General features: G+C 56.7%; 1 protein-coding gene across 1 annotated transcript in view; it reads left to right on the top strand.

Annotated features, from left to right (window-relative positions):
* LOC144954293 (uncharacterized) overlaps positions 1–21,211 on the top strand; it is a gene marked incomplete at its 3' end in the record, with an annotated part of 99,594 nt that overhangs the window by 55,881 nt on the left and 22,502 nt on the right. Inside the window, exons 5-9 of the mRNA XM_078884815.1 lie at positions 10,827–10,895; positions 13,686–13,752; positions 14,399–14,590; positions 15,194–16,351; positions 20,967–21,075. Of these exons, the coding sequence (XP_078740941.1) occupies positions 10,827–10,895; positions 13,686–13,752; positions 14,399–14,590; positions 15,194–16,351; positions 20,967–21,075 (1,595 nt within the window). The remainder of the gene's footprint in view (positions 1–10,826; positions 10,896–13,685; positions 13,753–14,398; positions 14,591–15,193; positions 16,352–20,966; positions 21,076–21,211) is intronic.

Here is a 21,211-nt window from a genome sequence, read left to right as displayed (position 1 = left end):
GCGGCTACACACAGCCCAGCGGGTAACACTGTACACACTGTACACACTGTACACACTACATCTGTAGCGACAGAACCCAGCCCTGCGGCTACACACAGCCCAGCGGGTAACACTGTACACACTGTACACACTGTACACACTACATCTGTAGCGACAGAACCCAGCCCTGCGGCTACACACAGCCCAGCGGGTAACACTGTACACACTGTACACACTGTACACACTACATCTGTAGCGACAGAACCCAGCCCTGCGGCTACACACAGCCCAGCGGGTAACACTGTACACACTGTACACACTGTACACACTACATCTGTAGCGACAGAACCCAGCCCTGCGGCTACACACAGCCCAGCGGGTAACACTGTACACACTGTACACACTGTACACACTACATCTGTAGCGACAGAACCCAGCCCTGCGGCTACACACAGCCCAGCGGGTAACACTGTACACACTGTACACACTGTACACACTACATCTGTAGCGACAGAACCCAGCCCTGCGGCTACACACAGCCCAGCGGGTAACACTGTACACACTGTACACACTGTACACACTACATCTGTAGCGACAGAACCCAGCCCTGCGGCTACACACAGCCCAGCGGGTAACACTGTACACACTGTACACACTGTACACACTACATCTGTAGCGACAGAACCCAGCCCTGCGGCTACACACAGCCCAGCGGGTAACACTGTACACACTGTACACACTACATATGTAGCGACAGAACCCAGCCCTGCGGCTACACACAGCCCAGCGGGTAACACTGTACACACTGTACACACTACATCTGTAGCGACAGAACCCAGCCCTGCGGCTACACACAGCCCAGCGGGTAACACTGTACACACTGTACACACTGTACACACTACATCTGTAGCGACAGAACCCAGCCCTGCGGCTACACACAGCCCAGCGGGTAACACTGTACACACTGTACACACTGTACACACTACATCTGTAGCGACAGAACCCAGCCCTGCGGCTACACACAGCCCAGCGGGTAACACTGTACACACTGTACACACTGTACACACTACATCTGTAGCGACAGAACCCAGCCCTGCGGCTACACACAGCCCAGCGGGTAACACTGTACACACTGTACACACTACATATGTAGCGACAGAACCCAGCCCTGCGGCTACACACAGCCCAGCGGGTAACACTGTACACACTGTACACACTACATCTGTAGCGACAGAACCCAGCCCTGCGGCTACACACAGCCCAGCGGGTAACACTGTACACACTGTACACACTGTACACACTACATCTGTAGCGACAGAACCCAGCCCTGCGGCTACACACAGCCCAGCGGGTAACACTGTACACACTGTACACACTGTACACACTACATCTGTAGCGACAGAACCCAGCCCTGCGGCTACACACAGCCCAGCGGGTAACACTGTACACACTGTACACACTACATATGTAGCGACAGAACCCAGCCCTGCGGCTACACACAGCCCAGCGGGTAACACTGTACACACTGTACACACTGTACACACTACATCTGTAGCGACAGAACCCAGCCCTGCGGCTACACACAGCCCAGCGGGTAACACTGTACACACTGTACACACTGTACACACTACATCTGTAGCGACAGAACCCAGCCCTGCGGCTACACACAGCCCAGCGGGTAACACTGTACACACTGTACACACTGTACACACTACATCTGTAGCGACAGAACCCAGCCCTGCGGCTACACACAGCCCAGCGGGTAACACTGTACACACTGTACACACTGTACACACTACATCTGTAGCGACAGAACCCAGCCCTGCGGCTACACACAGCCCAGCGGGTAACACTGTACACACTGTACACACTACATATGTAGCGACAGAACCCAGCCCTACGGCTACACACAGCCCAGCGGGTAACACTGTACACACTGTACACACTACATCTGTAGCGACAGAACCCAGCCCTGCGGCTACACACAGCCCAGCGGGTAACACTGTACACACTGTACACACTGTACACACTACATCTGTAGCGACAGAACCCAGCCCTGCGGCTACACACAGCCCAGCGGGTAACACTGTACACACTGTACACACTACATATGTAGCGACAGAACCCAGCCCTGCGGCTACACACAGCCCAGCGGGTAACACTGTACACACTGTACACACTACATCTGTAGCGACAGAACCCAGCCCTGCGGCTACACACAGCCCAGCGGGTAACACTGTACACACTGTACACACTACATATGTAGCGACAGAACCCAGCCCTGCGGTTACACACAGCCCAGCGGGTAACACTGTACACACTGTACACACTACATCTGTAGCGACAGAACCCAGCCCTGCGGCTACACACAGCCCAGCGGGTAACACTGTACACACTGTACACACTACATATGTAGCGACAGAACCCAGCCCTGCGGCTACACACAGCCCAGCGGGTAACACTGTACACACTGTACACACTGTACACACTACATCTGTAGCGACAGAACCCAGCCCTGCGGTTACACACAGCCCAGCGGGTAACACTGTACACACTGTACACACTGCACACACTGTACACACTGTACACACTGTACACACTGTACACACTACATCTGTAGCGACAGAACCCAGCCCTGCGGCTACACACAGCCCAGCGGGTAACACTGTACACACTGTACACACTGTACACACTACATCTGTAGCGACAGAACCCAGCCCTGCGGCTACACACAGCCCAGCGGGTAACACTGTACACACTGTACACACTACATATGTAGCGACAGAACCCAGCCCTGCGGCTACACACAGCCCAGCGGGTAACACTGTACACACTGTACACACTACATCTGTAGCGACAGAACCCAGCCCTGCGGCTACACACAGCCCAGCGGGTAACACTGTACACACTGTACACACTGTACACACTACATCTGTAGCGACAGAACCCAGCCCTGCGGCTACACACAGCCCAGCGGGTAACACTGTACACACTGTACACACTGTACACACTACATCTGTAGCGACAGAACCCAGCCCTGCGACTACACACAGCCCAGCGGGTAACACTGTACACACTGTACACACTACATATGTAGCGACAGAACCCAGCCCTGCGGCTACACACAGCCCAGCGGGTAACACTGTACACACTGTACACACTACATCTGTAGCGACAGAACCCAGCCCTGCGGCTACACACAGCCCAGCGGGTAACACTGTACACACTGTACACACTGTACACACTACATCTGTAGCGACAGAACCCAGCCCTGCGGCTACACACAGCCCAGCGGGTAACACTGTACACACTGTACACACTGTACACACTACATCTGTAGCAACAGAACCCAGCCCTGCGGCTACACACAGCCCAGCGGGTAACACTGTACACACTGTACACACTGTACACACTACATCTGTAGCGACAGAACCCAGCCCTGCGGCTACACACAGCCCAGCGGGTAACACTGTACACACTGTACACACTACATATGTAGCGACAGAACCCAGCCCTGCGGCTACACACAGCCCAGCGGGTAACACTGTACACACTGTACACACTACATCTGTAGCGACAGAACCCAGCCCTGCGGCTACACACAGCCCAGCGGGTAACACTGTACACACTGTACACACTGTACACACTACATCTGTAGCGACAGAACCCAGCCCTGCGGCTACACACAGCCCAGCGGGTAACACTGTACACACTGTACACACTACATATGTAGCGACAGAACCCAGCCCTGCGGCTACACACAGCCCAGCGGGTAACACTGTACACACTGTACACACTACATCTGTAGCGACAGAACCCAGCCCTGCGGCTACACACAGCCCAGCGGGTAACACTGTACACACTGTACACACTACATATGTAGCGACAGAACCCAGCCCTGCGGTTACACACAGCCCAGCGGGTAACACTGTACACACTGTACACACTACATATGTAGCGACAGAACCCAGCCCTGCGGTTACACACAGCCCAGCGGGTAACACTGTACACACTGTACACACTACATATGTAGCGACAGAACCCAGCCCTGCGGTTACACACAGCCCAGCGGGTAACACTGTACACACTGTACACACTACATCTGTAGCGACAGAACCCAGCCCTGCGGCTACACACAGCCCAGCGGGTAACACTGTACACACTGTACACACTACATATGTAGCGACAGAACCCAGCCCTGCGGCTACACACAGCCCAGCGGGTAACACTGTACACACTGTACACACTGTACACACTACATCTGTAGCGACAGAACCCAGCCCTGCGGTTACACACAGCCCAGCGGGTAACACTGTACACACTGTACACACTGTACACACTGTACACACTGTACACACTACATCTGTAGCGACAGAACCCAGCCCTGCGGCTACACACAGCCCAGCGGGTAACACTGTACACACTGTACACACTACATCTGTAGCGACAGAACCCAGCCCTGCGGCTACACACAGCCCAGCGGGTAACACTGTACACACTGTACACACTACATATGTAGCGACAGAACCCAGCCCTGCGGCTACACACAGCCCAGCGGGTAACACTGTACACACTGTACACACTACATCTGTAGCGACAGAACCCAGCCCTGCGGTTACACACAGCCCAGCGGGTAACACTGTACACACTGTACACACTGTACACACTGTGCACACTGTACACACTGTACACACTGTACACACTACATCTGTAGCGACAGAACCCAGCCCTGCGGTTACACACAGCCCAGCGGGTAACACTGTACACTCTGTACACACTGTACACACTACATCTGTAGCGACAGAACCCAGCCCTGCGGTTACACACAGCCCAGCGGGTAACACTGTACACACTACATCTGTAGCGACAGAACCCAGCCCTGCGGCTACACACAGCCCAGCGGGTAACACTGTACACACTGTACACACTACATATGTAGCGACAGAACCCAGCCCTGCGGCTACACACAGCCCAGCGGGTAACACTGTACACACTGTACACACTGTACACACTGTACACACTACATCTGTAGCGACAGAACCCAGCCCTGCGGTTACACACAGCCCAGCGGGTAACACTGTACACACTGTACACACTGTACACACTGTGCACACTGTACACACTGTACACACTGTACACACTACATCTGTAGCGACAGAACCCAGCCCTGCGGTTACACACAGCCCAGCGGGTAACACTGTACACACTGTACACACTGTACACACTACATCTGTAGCGACAGAACCCAGCCCTGCGGTTACACACAGCCCAGCGGGTAACACTGTACACACTGTACACACTGTACACACTACATCTGTAGCGACAGAACCCAGCCCTGCGGTTACACACAGCCCAGCGGGTAACACTGTACACACTGTACACACTACATATGTAGCGACAGAACCCAGCCCTGCGGTTACACACAGCCCAGCGGGTAACACTGTACACACTGTACACACTGTACACACTGTACACACTACATCTGTAGCGACAGAACCCAGCCCTGCGGTTACACACAGCCCAGCGGGTAACACTGTACACACTGTACACACTGCACACACTGTACACACTGTGCACACTGTACACACTGTACACACATCTGTAGCGACAGAACCCAGCCCTGCGGTTACACACAGCCCAGCGGGTAACACTGTACACACTGTACACACTGCACACACTGTACACACTGTGCACACTGTACACACTGTACACACATCTGTGGCGACAGAACCCAGCCCTGCGGTTACACACAGCCCAGCGGGTAACACTGTACACACTGTACACACTGCACACACTGTACACACTGTGCACACTGTACACACTGTACACACATCTGTAGCGACAGAACCCAGCCCTGCGGTTACACACAGCCCAGCGGGTAACACTGTACACACTGTACACACTGCACACACTGTGCACACTGTACACACTGTACACACATCTGTAGCGACAGAACCCAGCCCTGCGGGTACACACAGCCCAGCGGGTAACACTGTACACACTGTACACACTGCACACACTGTACACACTGTACACACTGTACACACTGTACACACTGTACACACTACATCTGTAGCGACAGAACCCAGCCCTGCGGCTACACACAGCCCAGCGGGTAACACTGTACACACTGTACACACTGTACACACTGTACACACTACATCTGTAGCGACAGAACCCAGCCCTGCGGTTACACACAGCCCAGCGGGTAACACTGTACACACTGTACACACTGCACACACTGTACACACTGTGCACACTGTACACACTGTACACACATCTGTAGTGACAGAACCCAGCCCTGCGGTTACACACAGCCCAGCGGGTAACACTGTACACACTGTACACACTGTTCACACTGTACACACTGTACACACTGTACACACTACATCTGTAGCGACAGAACCCAGCCCTGCGGCTACACACAGCCCAGCGGGTAACACTGTACACACTGTACACACTGTACACACTGCACACACTGTACACACTGTACACACTGTACACACTGTACACACTACATCTGTAGCGACAGAACCCAGCCCTGCGGTTACACACAGCCCAGCGGGTAACACTGTACACACTGTACACACTACATCTGTAGCGACAGAACCCAGCCCTGCGGTTACACACAGCCCAGCGGGTAACACTGTACACACTGTACACACTGTACACACTACATCTGTAGCGACAGAACCCAGCCGTGCGGTTACACACAGCCCAGCGGGTAACACTGTACACACTGTACACACTGTACACACTACATCTGTAGCGACAGAACCCAGCCGTGCGGTTACACACAGCCCAGCGGGTAACACTGTACACACTGTACACACTGTACACACTACATCTGTAGCGACAGAACCCAGCCCTGCGGTTACACACAGCCCAGCGGGTAACACTGTACACACTGTGCACACTGTACACACTACATCTGTAGCGACAGAACCCAGCCCTGCGGTTACACACAGCCCAGCGGGTAACACTGTACACACTGTACACACTGTACACACTACATCTGTAGCGACAGAACCCAGCCGTGCGGTTACACACAGCCCAGCGGGTAACACTGTACACACTGTACACACTGTACACACTACATCTGTAGCGACAGAACCCAGCCCTGCGGTTACACACAGCCCAGCGGGTAACACTGTGCACACTGTACATACTGTACACACTGTACACACTGTGCACACTGTACACACTACATATGTAGCGACAGAACCCAGCCCTGCGGTTACACACAGCCCAGCGGGTAACACTGTACATACTGTACACACTGCACACTGTACACACTACATCTGTAGCGACAGAACCCGGCCCTGTGGATACACACAGCCCAGCGGGGTAACACTGCACACACTGTACACACTGTATATACTGTGCACACTGTACATACTGTACACACTGTACACACTACATCTGTAGCGACAGAACCCAGCCGTGCGTTCACACACAGCTCAGCGGGTAACACTGTACACACTGTGCATACTGTTCACACTGTACACTGTACACGCTGTACACATGGCGTGCACTGTACACACTGTACACACTACATCTGTAGCGACAGAACCCAGCCGTGCGGTTACACACAGCTCAGCGGGTAACACTGTACACACTGTACATACTGTTCACACTGCACACACGGCGCGCACTGTACACACTGTACACACTGTACACACTACATCTGTAGTGACAGAACCCAGCCGTGCGGTTACAGCTCAGCGGGTAACACTGTAGACACTGTACATACTGTGTTACACTGTACACTGTATACACTGTACACACGGCGCGCACTGTACACACTGTACACACTGTACACACTACATCTGTAGCGACAGAACCCAGCCGTGCGGTTACACACAGCTCAGCGGGTAACACTGTACACACTGTACATACTGTTCACACTGTACACACTACATCTGTAGCGACAGAACCCAGCCGTGCGGTTACACACAGCCCAGCGGGTAACACTGTACACACTGTACACACTGTACACACTACATCTGTAGCGACAGAACCCAGCCCTGCGGTTACACACAGCCCAGCGGGTAACACTGTGCACACTGTACATACTGTACACACTGTACACACTGTGCACACTGTACACACTACATATGTAGCGACAGAACCCAGCCCTGCGGTTACACACAGCCCAGCGGGTAACACTGTACATACTGTACACACTGCACACTGTACACACTACATCTGTAGCGACAGAACCCGGCCCTGTGGATACACACAGCCCAGCGGGGTAACACTGCACACACTGTACACACTGTATATACTGTGCACACTGTACATACTGTACACACTGTACACACTACATCTGTAGCGACAGAACCCAGCCGTGCGTTCACACACAGCTCAGCGGGTAACACTGTACACACTGTACATACTGTTCACACTGTACACTGTACACGCTGTACACATGGCGTGCACTGTACACACTGTACACACTACATCTGTAGCGACAGAACCCAGCCGTGCGGTTACACACAGCTCAGCGGGTAACACTGTACACACTGTACATACTGTTCACACTGCACACACGGTGCGCACTGTACACACTGTACACACTGTACACACTACATCTGTAGCGACAGAACCCAGCCGTGCGGTTACAGCTCAGCGGGTAACACTGTAGACACTGTACATACTGTGTTACACTGTATACACTGTACACACTGCGCGCACTGTACACACTGTACACACTGTACACACTACATCTGTAGCGACAGAACCCAGCCGTGCGGTTACACACAGCTCAGCGGGTAACACTGTACACACTGTACATACTGTTCACACTGTACACACTACATCTGTAGCGACAGAACCCAGCCGTGCAGATACACACAGCCCAGCGGGTAACACTGTACACACTGTACACACCGCACTGCACACACCGCACACACCACACTGTACATACTGTACACACCAAACTGTACACACTGTACACACCACACTGTACACACTGCTGACTGTACACACCACACTGTCTGTTAAGGCTATACGGGGGATCTTTGTCTGTGTGTGTGTCTGTGTGTGTGTCTGTGTGTGTGTGTGTCTGTGTGTGTATTTGTGTGTGTGTGTGCGCGTGCGTGTGTGTGTGTGTCTGTGTGTGTGTCTGTCTGTGTGTGTGTGTGTGTCTGTGTGTGTGTGTGTCTGTGTGCGTGTCTGTGTGTGTGTGTGTGTGTCTGTGTGTGTCTGTGTGTGTGTGTCTGTGTGTGTGTGTGTGTCACTGTCTGTGTGTGTGTCTGTGTGTGTGTGTGTGTGTCTGTGTGTGTGTCTGTCTGTGTGTGTGTGTCTGTGTGTGTGTGTGTCACTGTCTGTGTGTGTGTCACTGTCTGTGTGTGTCTGTGTGTGTGTCACTGTCTGTGTGTGTCTGTGTGCGTGTCTGTGTGTGTGTGTCACTGTCTGTGTGTGTGTGTCACTGTCTGTGTGTGTCTGTGTGTGTCACTGTCTGTGTGTGTCTGTGTGTGTCACTGTCTGTGTGTGTCTGTGTGTGTCACTGTCTGTGTGTGTCTGTGTGTGTCACTGTCTGTGTGTGTCTGTGTGTGTCACTGTCTGTGTGTGTCTGTGTGTGTCACTGTCTGTGTGTGTCTGTGTGTGTCACTGTCTGTGTGTGTCTGTGTGTGTCACTGTCTGTGTGTGTCTGTGTGTGTCACTGTCTGTGTGTGTGTCACTGTCTGTGTGTGTCTGTGTGTGTCTGTGTGTGTCTGTGTGTCTGTGTGTCTGTGTGTCTGTGTGTGTCACTGTCTGTGTGTGTCTGTGTGTGTGTCACTGTCTGTGTGTGTGTGTCTGTGTGTGTGTGTCTGTGTGTGTCTGTGTGCGTGTCTGTGTGTGTGTGTGTCACTGTGTGTGTGTGTGTGTCACTGTGTGTGTGTGTGTGTCACTGTGTGTGTGTGTGTGTCACTGTCTGTGTGTGTGTGTCACTGTCTGTGTGTCTGTGTGTCTGTGTGTCTGTGTGTCACTGTGTGTGTGTGTCACTGTCTGTGTGTGTCTGTGTGCGTGTCTGTGTGTGTGTCACTGTCTGTGTGTGTGTGTGTGTCACTGTGTGTGTGTCTGTGTGCGTGTCTGTGTGTGTGTCACTGTCTGTGTGTGTGTGTGCGTGTCTGTGTGTGTGTCTGTGTGCGTGTCTGTGTGTGTGTCACTGTCTGTGTGTGTGTGTGTGTCACTGTCTGTGTGTGTCTGTGTGCGTGTCTGTGTGTGTCTGTGTGTGTCACTGTCTGTGTGTGTGTGTGTCACTGTCTGTGTGTGTCTGTGTGTGTGTGTGTGTGTGTCACTGTGTCTGTGTGTCTGTGTGTCTGTGTGTGTGTGTCACTGTCTGTGTGTGTCTGTGTGTGTCACTGTCTGTGTGTGTCTGTGTGCGTGTCTGTGTGTGTCTGTGTGTGTGTGTGTGTGTCACTGTGTCTGTGTGTCTGTGTGTCTGTGTGTGTGTGTCACTGTCTGTGTGTGTGTGTGTCACTGTCTGTGTGTGTGTGTGTCACTGTCTGTGTGTGTGTGTCACTGTCTGTATGTGTCTGTGTGCGTGTCTGTGTGTGTCTGTGTGTGTGTGTGTCACTGTCTGTGTGTGTGTGTGTCACTGTCTGTGTGTGTGTGTGTCACTGTCTGTGTGTGTCTGTGTGTCTGTGTGTGTGTGTCTGTGTGTCTGTGTGTGTCACTGTCTGTGTGTGTCTGTGTGCGTGTGTGTCACTGTGTGTGTGTGTGTCACTGTGTGTGTGTGTGTGTCTGTGTGTGTGTCACTGTGTCTGTGTGTGTGTGTGTCTGTGTGTGTGTGTGTGTGTCTGTGTGTGTGTCTCTGTGTGTGTGTGTCTGTGTGTGTGTGTGTCTGTGTGTGTGTGTAGGCTACCACCATCACACTGTCTGTGTCACCCGGACGTCATGGTGGAACTACAGGAAATCCATAACAGCAGGTAACGACACAGACACAGACAAAGATCACCCAGGTAGCCTCCAACAGGGCTGCAGGGGCAAGTGCTGTCACTGGTAGCGTGGGTGGCCAGCACCTACGTACACACACACAGACAAAGGTCCCCCGTGTAGCCTCTAGCAGGGCTGTAGGGGCAAGTGCTGTTAGCGAGTAGCACCTATGAAGGCTACCGGCACTGTGGCACACGAGGGGGTGGGTGGCCAGCACCACGCCCGGCCGCCTTTGTCTCCCCAGTGCTAGCGATGTTTACTGTACACACCGCACCAGGTACTCATTTGAGGCTGAGTCGACCTAGGGGTGGAGGCCCAGGTTTGGATAATCTCTGTCCACTGGTGGCGCTAATCATCGTGAAGGACGCTGCTACTGGGCAGTGCCAGGCTAGGTGCACCGTTGAGGCGACTGGGCAGTTGGAGGCAGTCGCCCTCCAACAACAACGGAGGGCGGAGGAGCGACGCTCACAACAACGAGCGGAGCGCCGGGTGGCTAAAGCACAGCAAGTTGGCACAGTAGGGGGCACAGGTGGTGCACCAGCCAGTCATCTCGGTCATCTCGGTCAGTCGACCCGTGGCACCTGCCGGGTCTGCCCCGTGACCTCTTCATGCACCTAGCCTGGCACAGCAGTCAACCCATGGCACCTGCAGGGTCTGTCCCGTGACCTCCTCCTGCACCTAGCCTGGCACAGCAGTCAACCCATGGCACCTGCAGGGTCTGTCCCGTGACCTCCTCCTCCTGCACCTAGCCTGGCACAGCAGTCAACCCATGGCACCTGCTGGGTCTGCCCCGTGACCTCCTGCACCTAGCCTGGCACAGCAGTCAACCCATGGCACCTGCTGGGTCTGTCCCGTGACCTCCTGCACCTAGCCTGGCACAGCAGTCAACCCATGACACCTGTAGGGTCTGTCCCGTGACGTCTTCCTCGTGCACCTAGCCTGGCACAGCAGTCAACCCACGGCACCTGCTGGGTCTGCCCCGTGACCTCCTACCGCTCCCCACACGCACACACGCACGCACGCCACCACAAAAGTCAAACACATTGTCCTGCGGAGGGAGCTGGTAGTGACGTTGGGTTGCTCGGTCATTGGCCTGCAGGCTCAACAATGGCCAGGGCGTGGTTGTGTATTCCGCAAATATGGCCGACTGTGAGGGCGGCACAAGCCGGTAGTGAGTAGGTGAAACGTTGAGTTTTATAAGGGCACCACGGGGTGAGCAGCCCCTCCCCACCCAGCCCCACCCCTCCCACCCCCCACCCAGCCCCACCCCTCCCACCCCCCACCCAGCCCCACCCAGCCCCACGCAGACCCTCCCCACCTAGCCCCACCCTCCCTACCCAGCCCCTCCCTCCCCACCCAGCCCCTCCCCTCCCCACCCAGCCCCACCCCTCCCACCCCCCACCCAGCTCCACCTAGCCCCTCCCCACCCAGCCCCACCCAGCCCCACGCAGACCCTCCCCACCTAGCCCCACCCTCCCTACCCAGCCCCTCCCTCCCCACCCAGCCCCTCCCCTCCCCACCCAGCCCCACCCCTCCCACCCCCCACCCAGCTCCACCCAGCCCCTCCCCACCCAGCCCCTCCCCACCCTCCCCTCTCCACCCAGCCTCTCCCCACCCGGCCCCTCCCCACCCTCCCCTCTCCATCCAGCCCTTCCCCACCCTTCCCACCCAGCCCCTCCCCACCCACCCAGCCCCACCCAGCCCTACCCCTCCCATTTTTGGATGCACGACGGACGGACACAATAATCCCCTGTGTGGCTGGTGGTGTAACAATCAGGAGGTTCCTACCAACACAATACGCTGACGATGACGATGATGATGATGGTGGTGGTGACGATGTGATGGTGACGATGTGATGGTGACGATGTGATGGTGACGATGCGATGGTGACGATGCGATGGTGACGATGCGATGGTGACGATGCGATGGTGACGATGCGATGACGACGATGATGATGGTGACGATGCGATGGTGACGATGCGATGGTGACGATGCGATGGTGACGATGCGATGGTGACGATGCGATGGTGACGATGCGGTGGTGACGATGTGGTGGTGACGATGCGATGGTGACGATGCGATGGTGACGATGCGATGGTGACGATGTGATGGTGACGATGCGATGGTGACGATGTGGTGGTGACGATGTGGTGGTGACGATGATGATGGTGACGATGTGATGGTGACGATGTGATGGTGACGATGTGATGGTGACGATGTGATGGTGACGATGGTGATGGTGACGATGTGATGGTGACGATGTGATGGTGACGATGTGATGGTGACGATGTGATGGTGACGATGTGATGGTGACGATGACGATGATGATGTGATGGTGACGATGTGATGGTGACGATGATGATGGTGACGATGTGATGGTGACGATGTGATGGTGACGATGCGATGGTGACGATGCGATGGTGACGATGCGATGGTGACGATGTGATGGTGCCGATGATGATGGTGACGATGATGATGGTGACGATGCGGTGGTGACGATGCGATGGTGACGATGCGATGGTGACGATGCGGTGGTGACGATGCGGTGGTGACGATGTGGTGGTGACGATGTGGTGGTGACGATGTGATGGTGACGATGTGGTGGTGACGATGTGGTGGTGACGATGTGATGGTGACGATGTGATGGTGACGATGTGATGGTGACGATGTGATGGTGACGATGTGATGGTGACGATGTGATGGTGACGATGTGATGGTGACGATGTGATGGTGACGATGTGATGGTGACGATGTGATGGTGACGATGTGATGGTGTTTGGCAGGCTTCTCTATAGATGCACTCGGGGAAAGGAAGAAAAACGATCGTGGTGTGGAAGCGTTCCGTGGAAGGTAACACGATGACCGTGTGGGTGGGTGGGGTTCACTGTGGCCGTGTGGGTGGGTGGGGTTCACGGTGGCCATGTGGGTGGGTGGGGTTCACGACGGCCGTGTGGGTGGGTGGGGTTCACGACGACCGTGTGGGTGGGTGGGGTTCACGACGACCGTGTGGGTGGGTGGGGTTCACGACGGCCGTGTGGGTGGGTGGGTGGGGTTCACGACGACCGTGTGGGTGGGTGGGGTTCACGGTGGCCGTGTGGGTGGGTGGGTGGGGTTCACGGTGGCCGTGTGGGTGGGTGGGTGGGGTTCACGATGGCCGTGTGGGTGGGTGGGTTGGTGGGTGGGTGGGGTTCACGGTGGCCGTGTGGGTGGGTGGGGTTCACGGTGGAGGTGTGGGTGGGTGGGTTGGTGGGTGGGTGGGGTTCACGATGGCCGTGTGGGTGGGTGGGTTGGTGGGTGGGTGGGGTTCACGATGGCCGTGTGGGTGGGTGGGTTGGTGGGTGGGTGGGGTTCACGGTGGCCGTGTGGGTGGGTGGTGGGGCTGGAAGGGGGGGGCAGGGAGGGGGGGGGGGGCTGGGAGGGGGGGGGGCTGGGAGGGGTGGGCTGGGTGCCGGCTACCTTGAGTCTTTGCCTCTCTCTGTGTTTGTGCCTTCCCAAGGATCCGACCCTGGTCCGACCCCCGGCTCGACCTTTGACCCGGCCCACAGAGAGAAATCCCTTCCGGGTCAAGCCAGAGGAGGATGATGGGAAGAGGGCGGCCGCCGGGGATTGTGGGAAGCTCGCGGACCCCAAGGGCGATGACGTCACCAAACCCTCCGCGAGCCGTCAAATCGCCGCGGACCCCAAGGGTGTCAATGACATCACCAAACCCTCCGCTAGCCGTCAAATCGCCGCGGACCCCAAGGGTGTCAATGACGTCACCAAACCCTCCGCTAGCCGTCAAATCGCCACGGACCCCAAGGGCGATGACGTCGCCAAACCCTCCGCTAGCCGTCAAATCGCCGCGGTCCCCAAAGGCGATGACGTCACCAAACCCTCCGCTAGCCGTCAAATCGCCACGGACCCCAAGGGCGTCAATGACGTCACCAAACCCTCCGCTAGCCGTCAAATCGCCACGGACCCCAAGGGCGATGACGTCACCAAACCCTCCGCTAGCCGTCAAATCGCCACGGACTCCAAGGGCGATGACGTCACCAAACCCTCCGCTAGCCGTCAAATCGCCGCGGTCCCCAAAGGCGATGACGTCACCAAACCCTCCGCTAGCCGTCAAATTGCCGCGGTCCCCAAGGGCGATGACGTCACCAAACCCTCCGCTAGCCGTCAAATCGCCACGGACCCCAAGAGCGATGACGTCACCAAACCCTCCGCTAGCCGTCAAATCGCCACGGACCCCAAGGGCGTCAATGACGTCACCAAACCCTCCGCTAGCCGTCAAATCGCCACGGACCCCAAGGGCGTCAATGACGTCACCAAACCCTCCGCTAGCCGTCAAATCGCCACGGACCCCAAGGGCGATGACGTCACCAAACCCTCCGCTAGCCGTCAAATCGCCACGGACCCCAAGGGCGATGACGTCACCAAACCCTCCGCTAGCCGTCAAATTGCCGCGGTCCCCAAAGGCGATGACGTCACCAAACCCTCCGCTAGCCGTCAAATCGCCGCGGTCCCCAAGGGCGATGACGTCACCAAACCCTCCGCTAGCCGTCAAATCGCCACGGACCCCAAGGGCGATGACGTCACCAAACCCTCCGCTAGCCGTCAAATCGCCACGGACCCCAAGGGCGTCAATGACGTCACCAAACCCTCCGCTAGCCGTCAAATCGCCGCGGACCCCAAGGGCGTCAATGACGTCACCAAACCCTCCGCTAGCCGTCAAATCGCCGCGGTCCCCAACGGCGATGACGTCACCAAACCCTCCGCTAGCCGTCAAATCGCCACGGACCCTAGAGGCATCAATGACGTCACCAAACCCTCCGCGAGCCGTCAAATCACCGCGGACCCCAAGGGCGTCAATGACGTCACCAAACTCTCCGTGAGCCGTCAAATCGCCGCGGTCCCCAACGGCGATGACGTCACCAAACCCTCCGCTAGCCGTCAAATCGCCACGGACCCTAGAGGCATCAATGACGTCACCAAACCCTCCGCGAGCCGTCAAATCACCGCGGACCCCAAGGGCGTCAATGACGTCACCAAACCCTCCGCGAGCCGTCAAATCACCGCGGACCCCAAGGGCGTCAATGACGTCACCAAACCCTCCGCTAGCCGTCAAATCGCCGCGGTCCCCAACGGCGATGACGTCACCAAACCCTCCGCTAGCCGTCAAATCGCCGCGGACCCCAAGGGCGTCAATGACGTCACAAAACTCTCCGTGAGCCGTCAAATCGCCGCGACCCCCAGAACCACTCAGCGGCCGCTCACTTCGTTTGCCGGATTCGCTCCGCGGGCGACGCCACAACAACAACAACAACAACCGCCACAACAACAACAACAACAACCGCCACAACAACAACAACAACAACCGCCACAACAACAACAACCGTCACAACAACAACAACATCGGCAGGCCGCAATCGACAGGAATTGCGTCGTGAGCGAGGTGCAGAGGAAAATGGTGAGAGGCGGTGGTGGTGGGTGGTGGTGGTGGTGGTGTGGGTGGTGGTGGGTGGTGGTGGTGGGGGGTGGTGGTGGGTGGTGGTGGTGGGTGGTGGTGGTGGGTGGTGGTGGTGGTGGTGGGTGGTGGTGGGTGGTGGTGGTGGGTGGTGGTGGTGGGTGGTGGTGGTGGTGGTGGGTGGTGGTGGTGGGTGGTGGTGGTGGGTGGTGGTGGTGGGTGGTGGTGGTGGGTGGTGGTGGTGGTGGGTGGTGGTGGTGGGTGGTGGTGGTGGTGGTGGGTGGTGGTGGTGGTGTGGGTGGTGGTGGGGGAGATGTTGACTACCTCGCCTGGTACGCGGGAGGTCGTGGCTACGAGATGTTGACTACCTCGCCTGGTACGCGGGAGGTCGTGGCCAGGAGATGTTGACTACCTCGCCTGGTACACGGGAGGTCGTGGCTACGAGATGTTGACTACCTCGCCTGGTACGCGGGAGGTCGTGGCCAGGAGATGTTGACTACCTCGCCTGGTACACAGGAGGTCGTGGCCAGGAGATGTTGACTACCTCGCCTGGTACACAGGAGGTCGTGGCTAGGAGATGTTGACTACCTCGCCTGGTACACGGGAGGTCGTGGCTACGAGATGTTGACTACCTCGCCTGGTACGCGGGAGGTCGTGGCCAGGAGATGTTGACTACCTCGCCTGGTACACAGGAGGTCGTGGCCAGGAGATGTTGACTACCTCGCCTGGTACACAGGAGGTCGTGGCTAGGAGATGTTGACTACCTCGCCTGGTACGCGGGAGGTCGTGGCCAGGAGATGTTGACTACCTCGCCTGGTACGCGGGAGGTCGTGGCCAGGAGATGTTGACTACCTCGCCTGGTACACAGGAGGTCGTGGCCAGGAGATGTTGACTACCTCGCCTGGTACACAGGAGGTCGTGGCTAGGAGATGTTGACTACCTCGCCTGGTACACAGGAGGTCGTGGCCAGGAGATGTTGACTACCTCGCCTGGTACGCGGGAGGTCGTGGCCAGGAGATGTTGACTACCTCGCCTGGTACACAGGAGGTCGTGGCTACGAGATGTTGACTACCTCGCCTGGTACGCGGGAGGTCGTGGCCAGGAGATGTTGACTACCTCGCCTGGTACACAGGAGGTCGTGGCCAGGAGATGTTGACTACCTCGCCTGGTACACAGGAGGTCGTGGCTAGGAGATGTTGACTACCTCGCCTGGTACGCGGGAGGTCGTGGGTTCGCTACTAACAGCACTTGCCCCTACGTAGTGCTGAGGCTACACGGGGTATCTTTGTCTGTGTCTGTGTGTGTAGGTGCTACTCGTTACTAACAGCACTTGCCCCTACAGCCCTGTTAGAGGCTACCTGGGGTATCTTTATCTTTGTCTGTGTGTGTGTAAGATGACGCTGATTGAGCAGCACTTGCCCCTAGGTTGTGCCGAGGCTACCTGGGGTGTCTTTGTCTCTATCTGTGTCTGTGTGAGATGACGCTGAGGGAGACAGCACTTGCCCCTACTGTGTGCCGAGGCTACCTGGGGTATCTTTGCCTCTATCTGTGTGTAGATGACGCTGAGGGTGACAGCACTTGCCCCTACATCCTACTAGAGGCTACCCGGGGTACCTGTGCCTCTACCTGTGTGTGTGTGTAGATGACGCTCAGGGTGACAGCACTTGCCCCTACATCCTACTAGAGGCTACCTGGGGTGCCTGTGCCTCTACCTGTCTGTGTGTGTAGATGACGCTGAGGGTGGCAGCACTTGCCCCTACATCCTACTAGAGGCTACCTGGGGTACCTGTGCCTCTACCTGTGTGTGTGTGTAGATGACGCTGAGGGTGGCAGCACTTGCCCCTACATCCTACTAGAGGCTACCTGGGGTACCTGTGCCTCTACCTGTGTGTGTGTGTGTGTAGATGACGCTGAGGGTGGCAGCACTTGCCCCTACATCCTACTAGAGGCTACCCGGGGTACCTGTGCCTCTACCTGTCTGTGTGTGTAGATGACGCTGAGGGTGGCAGCACTTGCCCCTACATCCTACTAGAGGCTACCTGGGGTACCTGTGCCTCTACCTGTGTGTGTGTGTAGATGACGCTGAGGGTGGCAGCACTTGCCCCTACATCCTACTAGAGGCTACCTGGGGTACCTGTGCCTCTACCTGTGTGTGTGTGTAGATGACGCTGAGGGTGGCAGCACTTGCCCCTACATCCTACTAGAGGCTACCCGGGGTGCCTGTGCCTCTACCTGTGTGTGTGTGTAGATGACGCTCAGGGTGACAGCACTTGCCCCTACATCCTACTAGAGGCTACCTGGGGTGCCTGTGCCTCTACCTGTGTGTGTGTGTAGATGACGCTGAGGGTGGCAGCACTTGCCCCTACATCCTACTAGAGGCTACCTGGGGTGCCTGTGCCTCTACCTGTGTGTGTGTGTGTAGATGACGCTGAGGGTGGCAGCACTTGCCCCTACATCCTACTAGAGGCTACCCGGGGTGCCTGTGCCTCTACCTGTGTGTGTGTGTGTAGATGACGCTCAGGGTGGCAGCACTTGCCCCTACATCCTACTAGAGGCTACCTGGGGTGCCTGTGCCTCTACCTGTGTGTGTGTGTGTGTGTAGATGACGCTGAGGGTGGCAGCACTTGCCCCTACATCCTACTAGAGGCTACCTGGGGTGCCTGTGCCTCTACCTGTGTGTGTGTGTAGATGACGCTCAGGGTGGCAGCACTTGCCCCTACATCCTACTAGAGGCTACCTGGGGTGCCTGTGCCTCTACCTGTGTGTGTGTGTGTAGATGACGCTCAGGGTGGCAGCACTTGCCCCTACATCCTACTAGAGGCTACCTGGGGTGCCTGTGCCTCTACCTGTGTGTGTGTGTGTAGATGACGCTCAGGGTGACAGCACTTGCCCCTACATCCTACTAGAGGCTACCCGGGGTGCCTGTGCCTCTACCTGTGTGTGTGTGTAGATGACGCTGAGGGTGGCAGCACTTGCCCCTACATCCTACTAGAGGCTACCCGGGGTGCCTGTGCCTCTACCTGTGTGTGTGTGTGTAGATGACGCTGAGGGTGGCAGCACTTGCCCCTACATCCTACTAGAGGCTACCTGGGGTGCCTGTGCCTCTACCTGTGTGTGTGTGTGTAGATGACGCTGAGGGTGGCAGCACTTGCCCCTACATCCTACTAGAGGCTACCCGGGGTGCCTGTGCCTCTACCTGTGTGTGTGTGTGTGTGTAGATGACGCTGAGGGTGGCAGCACTTGCCCCTACATCCTACTAGAGGCTACCTGGGGTGCCTGTGCCTCTACCTGTGTGTGTGTGTGTAGATGACGCTGAGGGTGGCAGCACTTGCCCCTACATCCTACTAGAGGCTACCTGGGGTGCCTGTGCCTCTACCTGTGTGTGTGTGTGTAGATGACGCTCAGGGTGGCAGCACTTGCCCCTACATCCTACTAGAGGCTACCTGGGGTGCCTGTGCCTCTACCTGTGTGTGTGTGTGTAGATGACGCTCAGGGTGGCAGCACTTGCCCCTACATCCTACTAGAGGCTACCTGGGGTGCCTGTGCCTCTACCTGTGTGTGTGTGTAGATGACGCTGAGGGTGGCAGCACTTGCCCCTACATCCTACTAGAGGCTACCTGGGGTGCCTGTGCCTCTACCTGTGTGTGTGTGTGTAGATGACGCTGAGGGTGGCAGCACTTGCCCCTACATCCTACTAGAGGCTACCTGGGGTGCCTGTGCCTCTACTTGTGTGTGTGTGTGTGTGTAGATGACGCTCAGGGTGGCAGCACTTGCCCCTACATCCTACTAGAGGCTACCCGGGGTACCTGTGCCTCTACCTGTGTGTGTGTGTAGATGACGCTCAGGGTGGCAGCACTTGCCCCTACATCCTACTAGAGGCTACCTGGGGTGCCTGTGCCTCTACCTGTGTGTGTGTGTAGATGACGCTGAGGGTGGCAGCACTTGCCCCTACATCCTACTAGAGGCTACCTGGGGTGCCTGTGCCTCTACCTGTGTGTGTGTGTGTAGATGACGCTGAGGGTGGCAGCACTTGCCCCTACATCCTACTAGAGGCTACCTGGGGTGCCTGTGCCTCTACTTGTGTGTGTGTGTGTGTGTAGATGACGCTCAGGGTGGCAGCACTTGCCCCTACATCCTACTAGAGGCTACCCGGGGTACCTGTGCCTCTACCTGTGTGTGTGTGTAGATGACGCTCAGGGTGGCAGCACTTGCCCCTACATCCTACTAGAGGCTACCTGGGGTGCCTGTGCCTCTACCTGTGTGTGTGTGTAGATGACGCTGAGGGTGGCAGCACTTGCCCCTACATCCTACTAGAGGCTACCCGGGGTGCCTGTGCCTCTACCTGTGTGTGTGTGTGTAGATGACGCTGAGGGTGGCAGCACTTGCCCCTACATCCTACTAGAGGCTACCCGGGGTGCCTGTGCCTCTACCTGTGTGTGTGTGTAGATGACGCTCAGGGTGGCAGCACTTGCCCCTACATCCTACTAGAGGCTACCCGGGGTGCCTGTGCCTCTACCTGTGTGTGTGTGTAGATGACGCTGAGGGTGGCAGCACTTGCCCCTACATCCTACTAGAGGCTACCCGGGGTACCTGTGCCTCTACCTGTGTGTGTGTGTAGATGACGCTGAGGGTGGTGGACGTGGCCGCTCTGCCCGATGGGGGCGAGCGGCTTCGTCAGCAGCTCGAGGAGCTGCAGAGGCAGCTGCGGCACATGGACATCACGGGGGGTGAGACACGTGGGGGGGGGGGGGGGGTGAGGGGGGGGTGGGACACGTGGGTGGGGGGGGTGAGACACGTGTTGAGACACGTGTTGAGACACGTGTTGAGACACGTGTTGAGACACGTGTTGAGACACGTGTTGAG

Source organism: Lampetra fluviatilis, unplaced genomic scaffold (assembly GCF_964198595.1).
Source record: "Lampetra fluviatilis unplaced genomic scaffold, kcLamFluv1.1 SCAFFOLD_140, whole genome shotgun sequence".
Lineage (NCBI taxonomy): Eukaryota > Metazoa > Chordata > Hyperoartia > Petromyzontiformes > Petromyzontidae > Lampetra > Lampetra fluviatilis.
The sequence above is the reverse complement of the archived record's forward strand: the minus strand, read 5'-3'. Positions and strand labels throughout refer to the sequence as shown.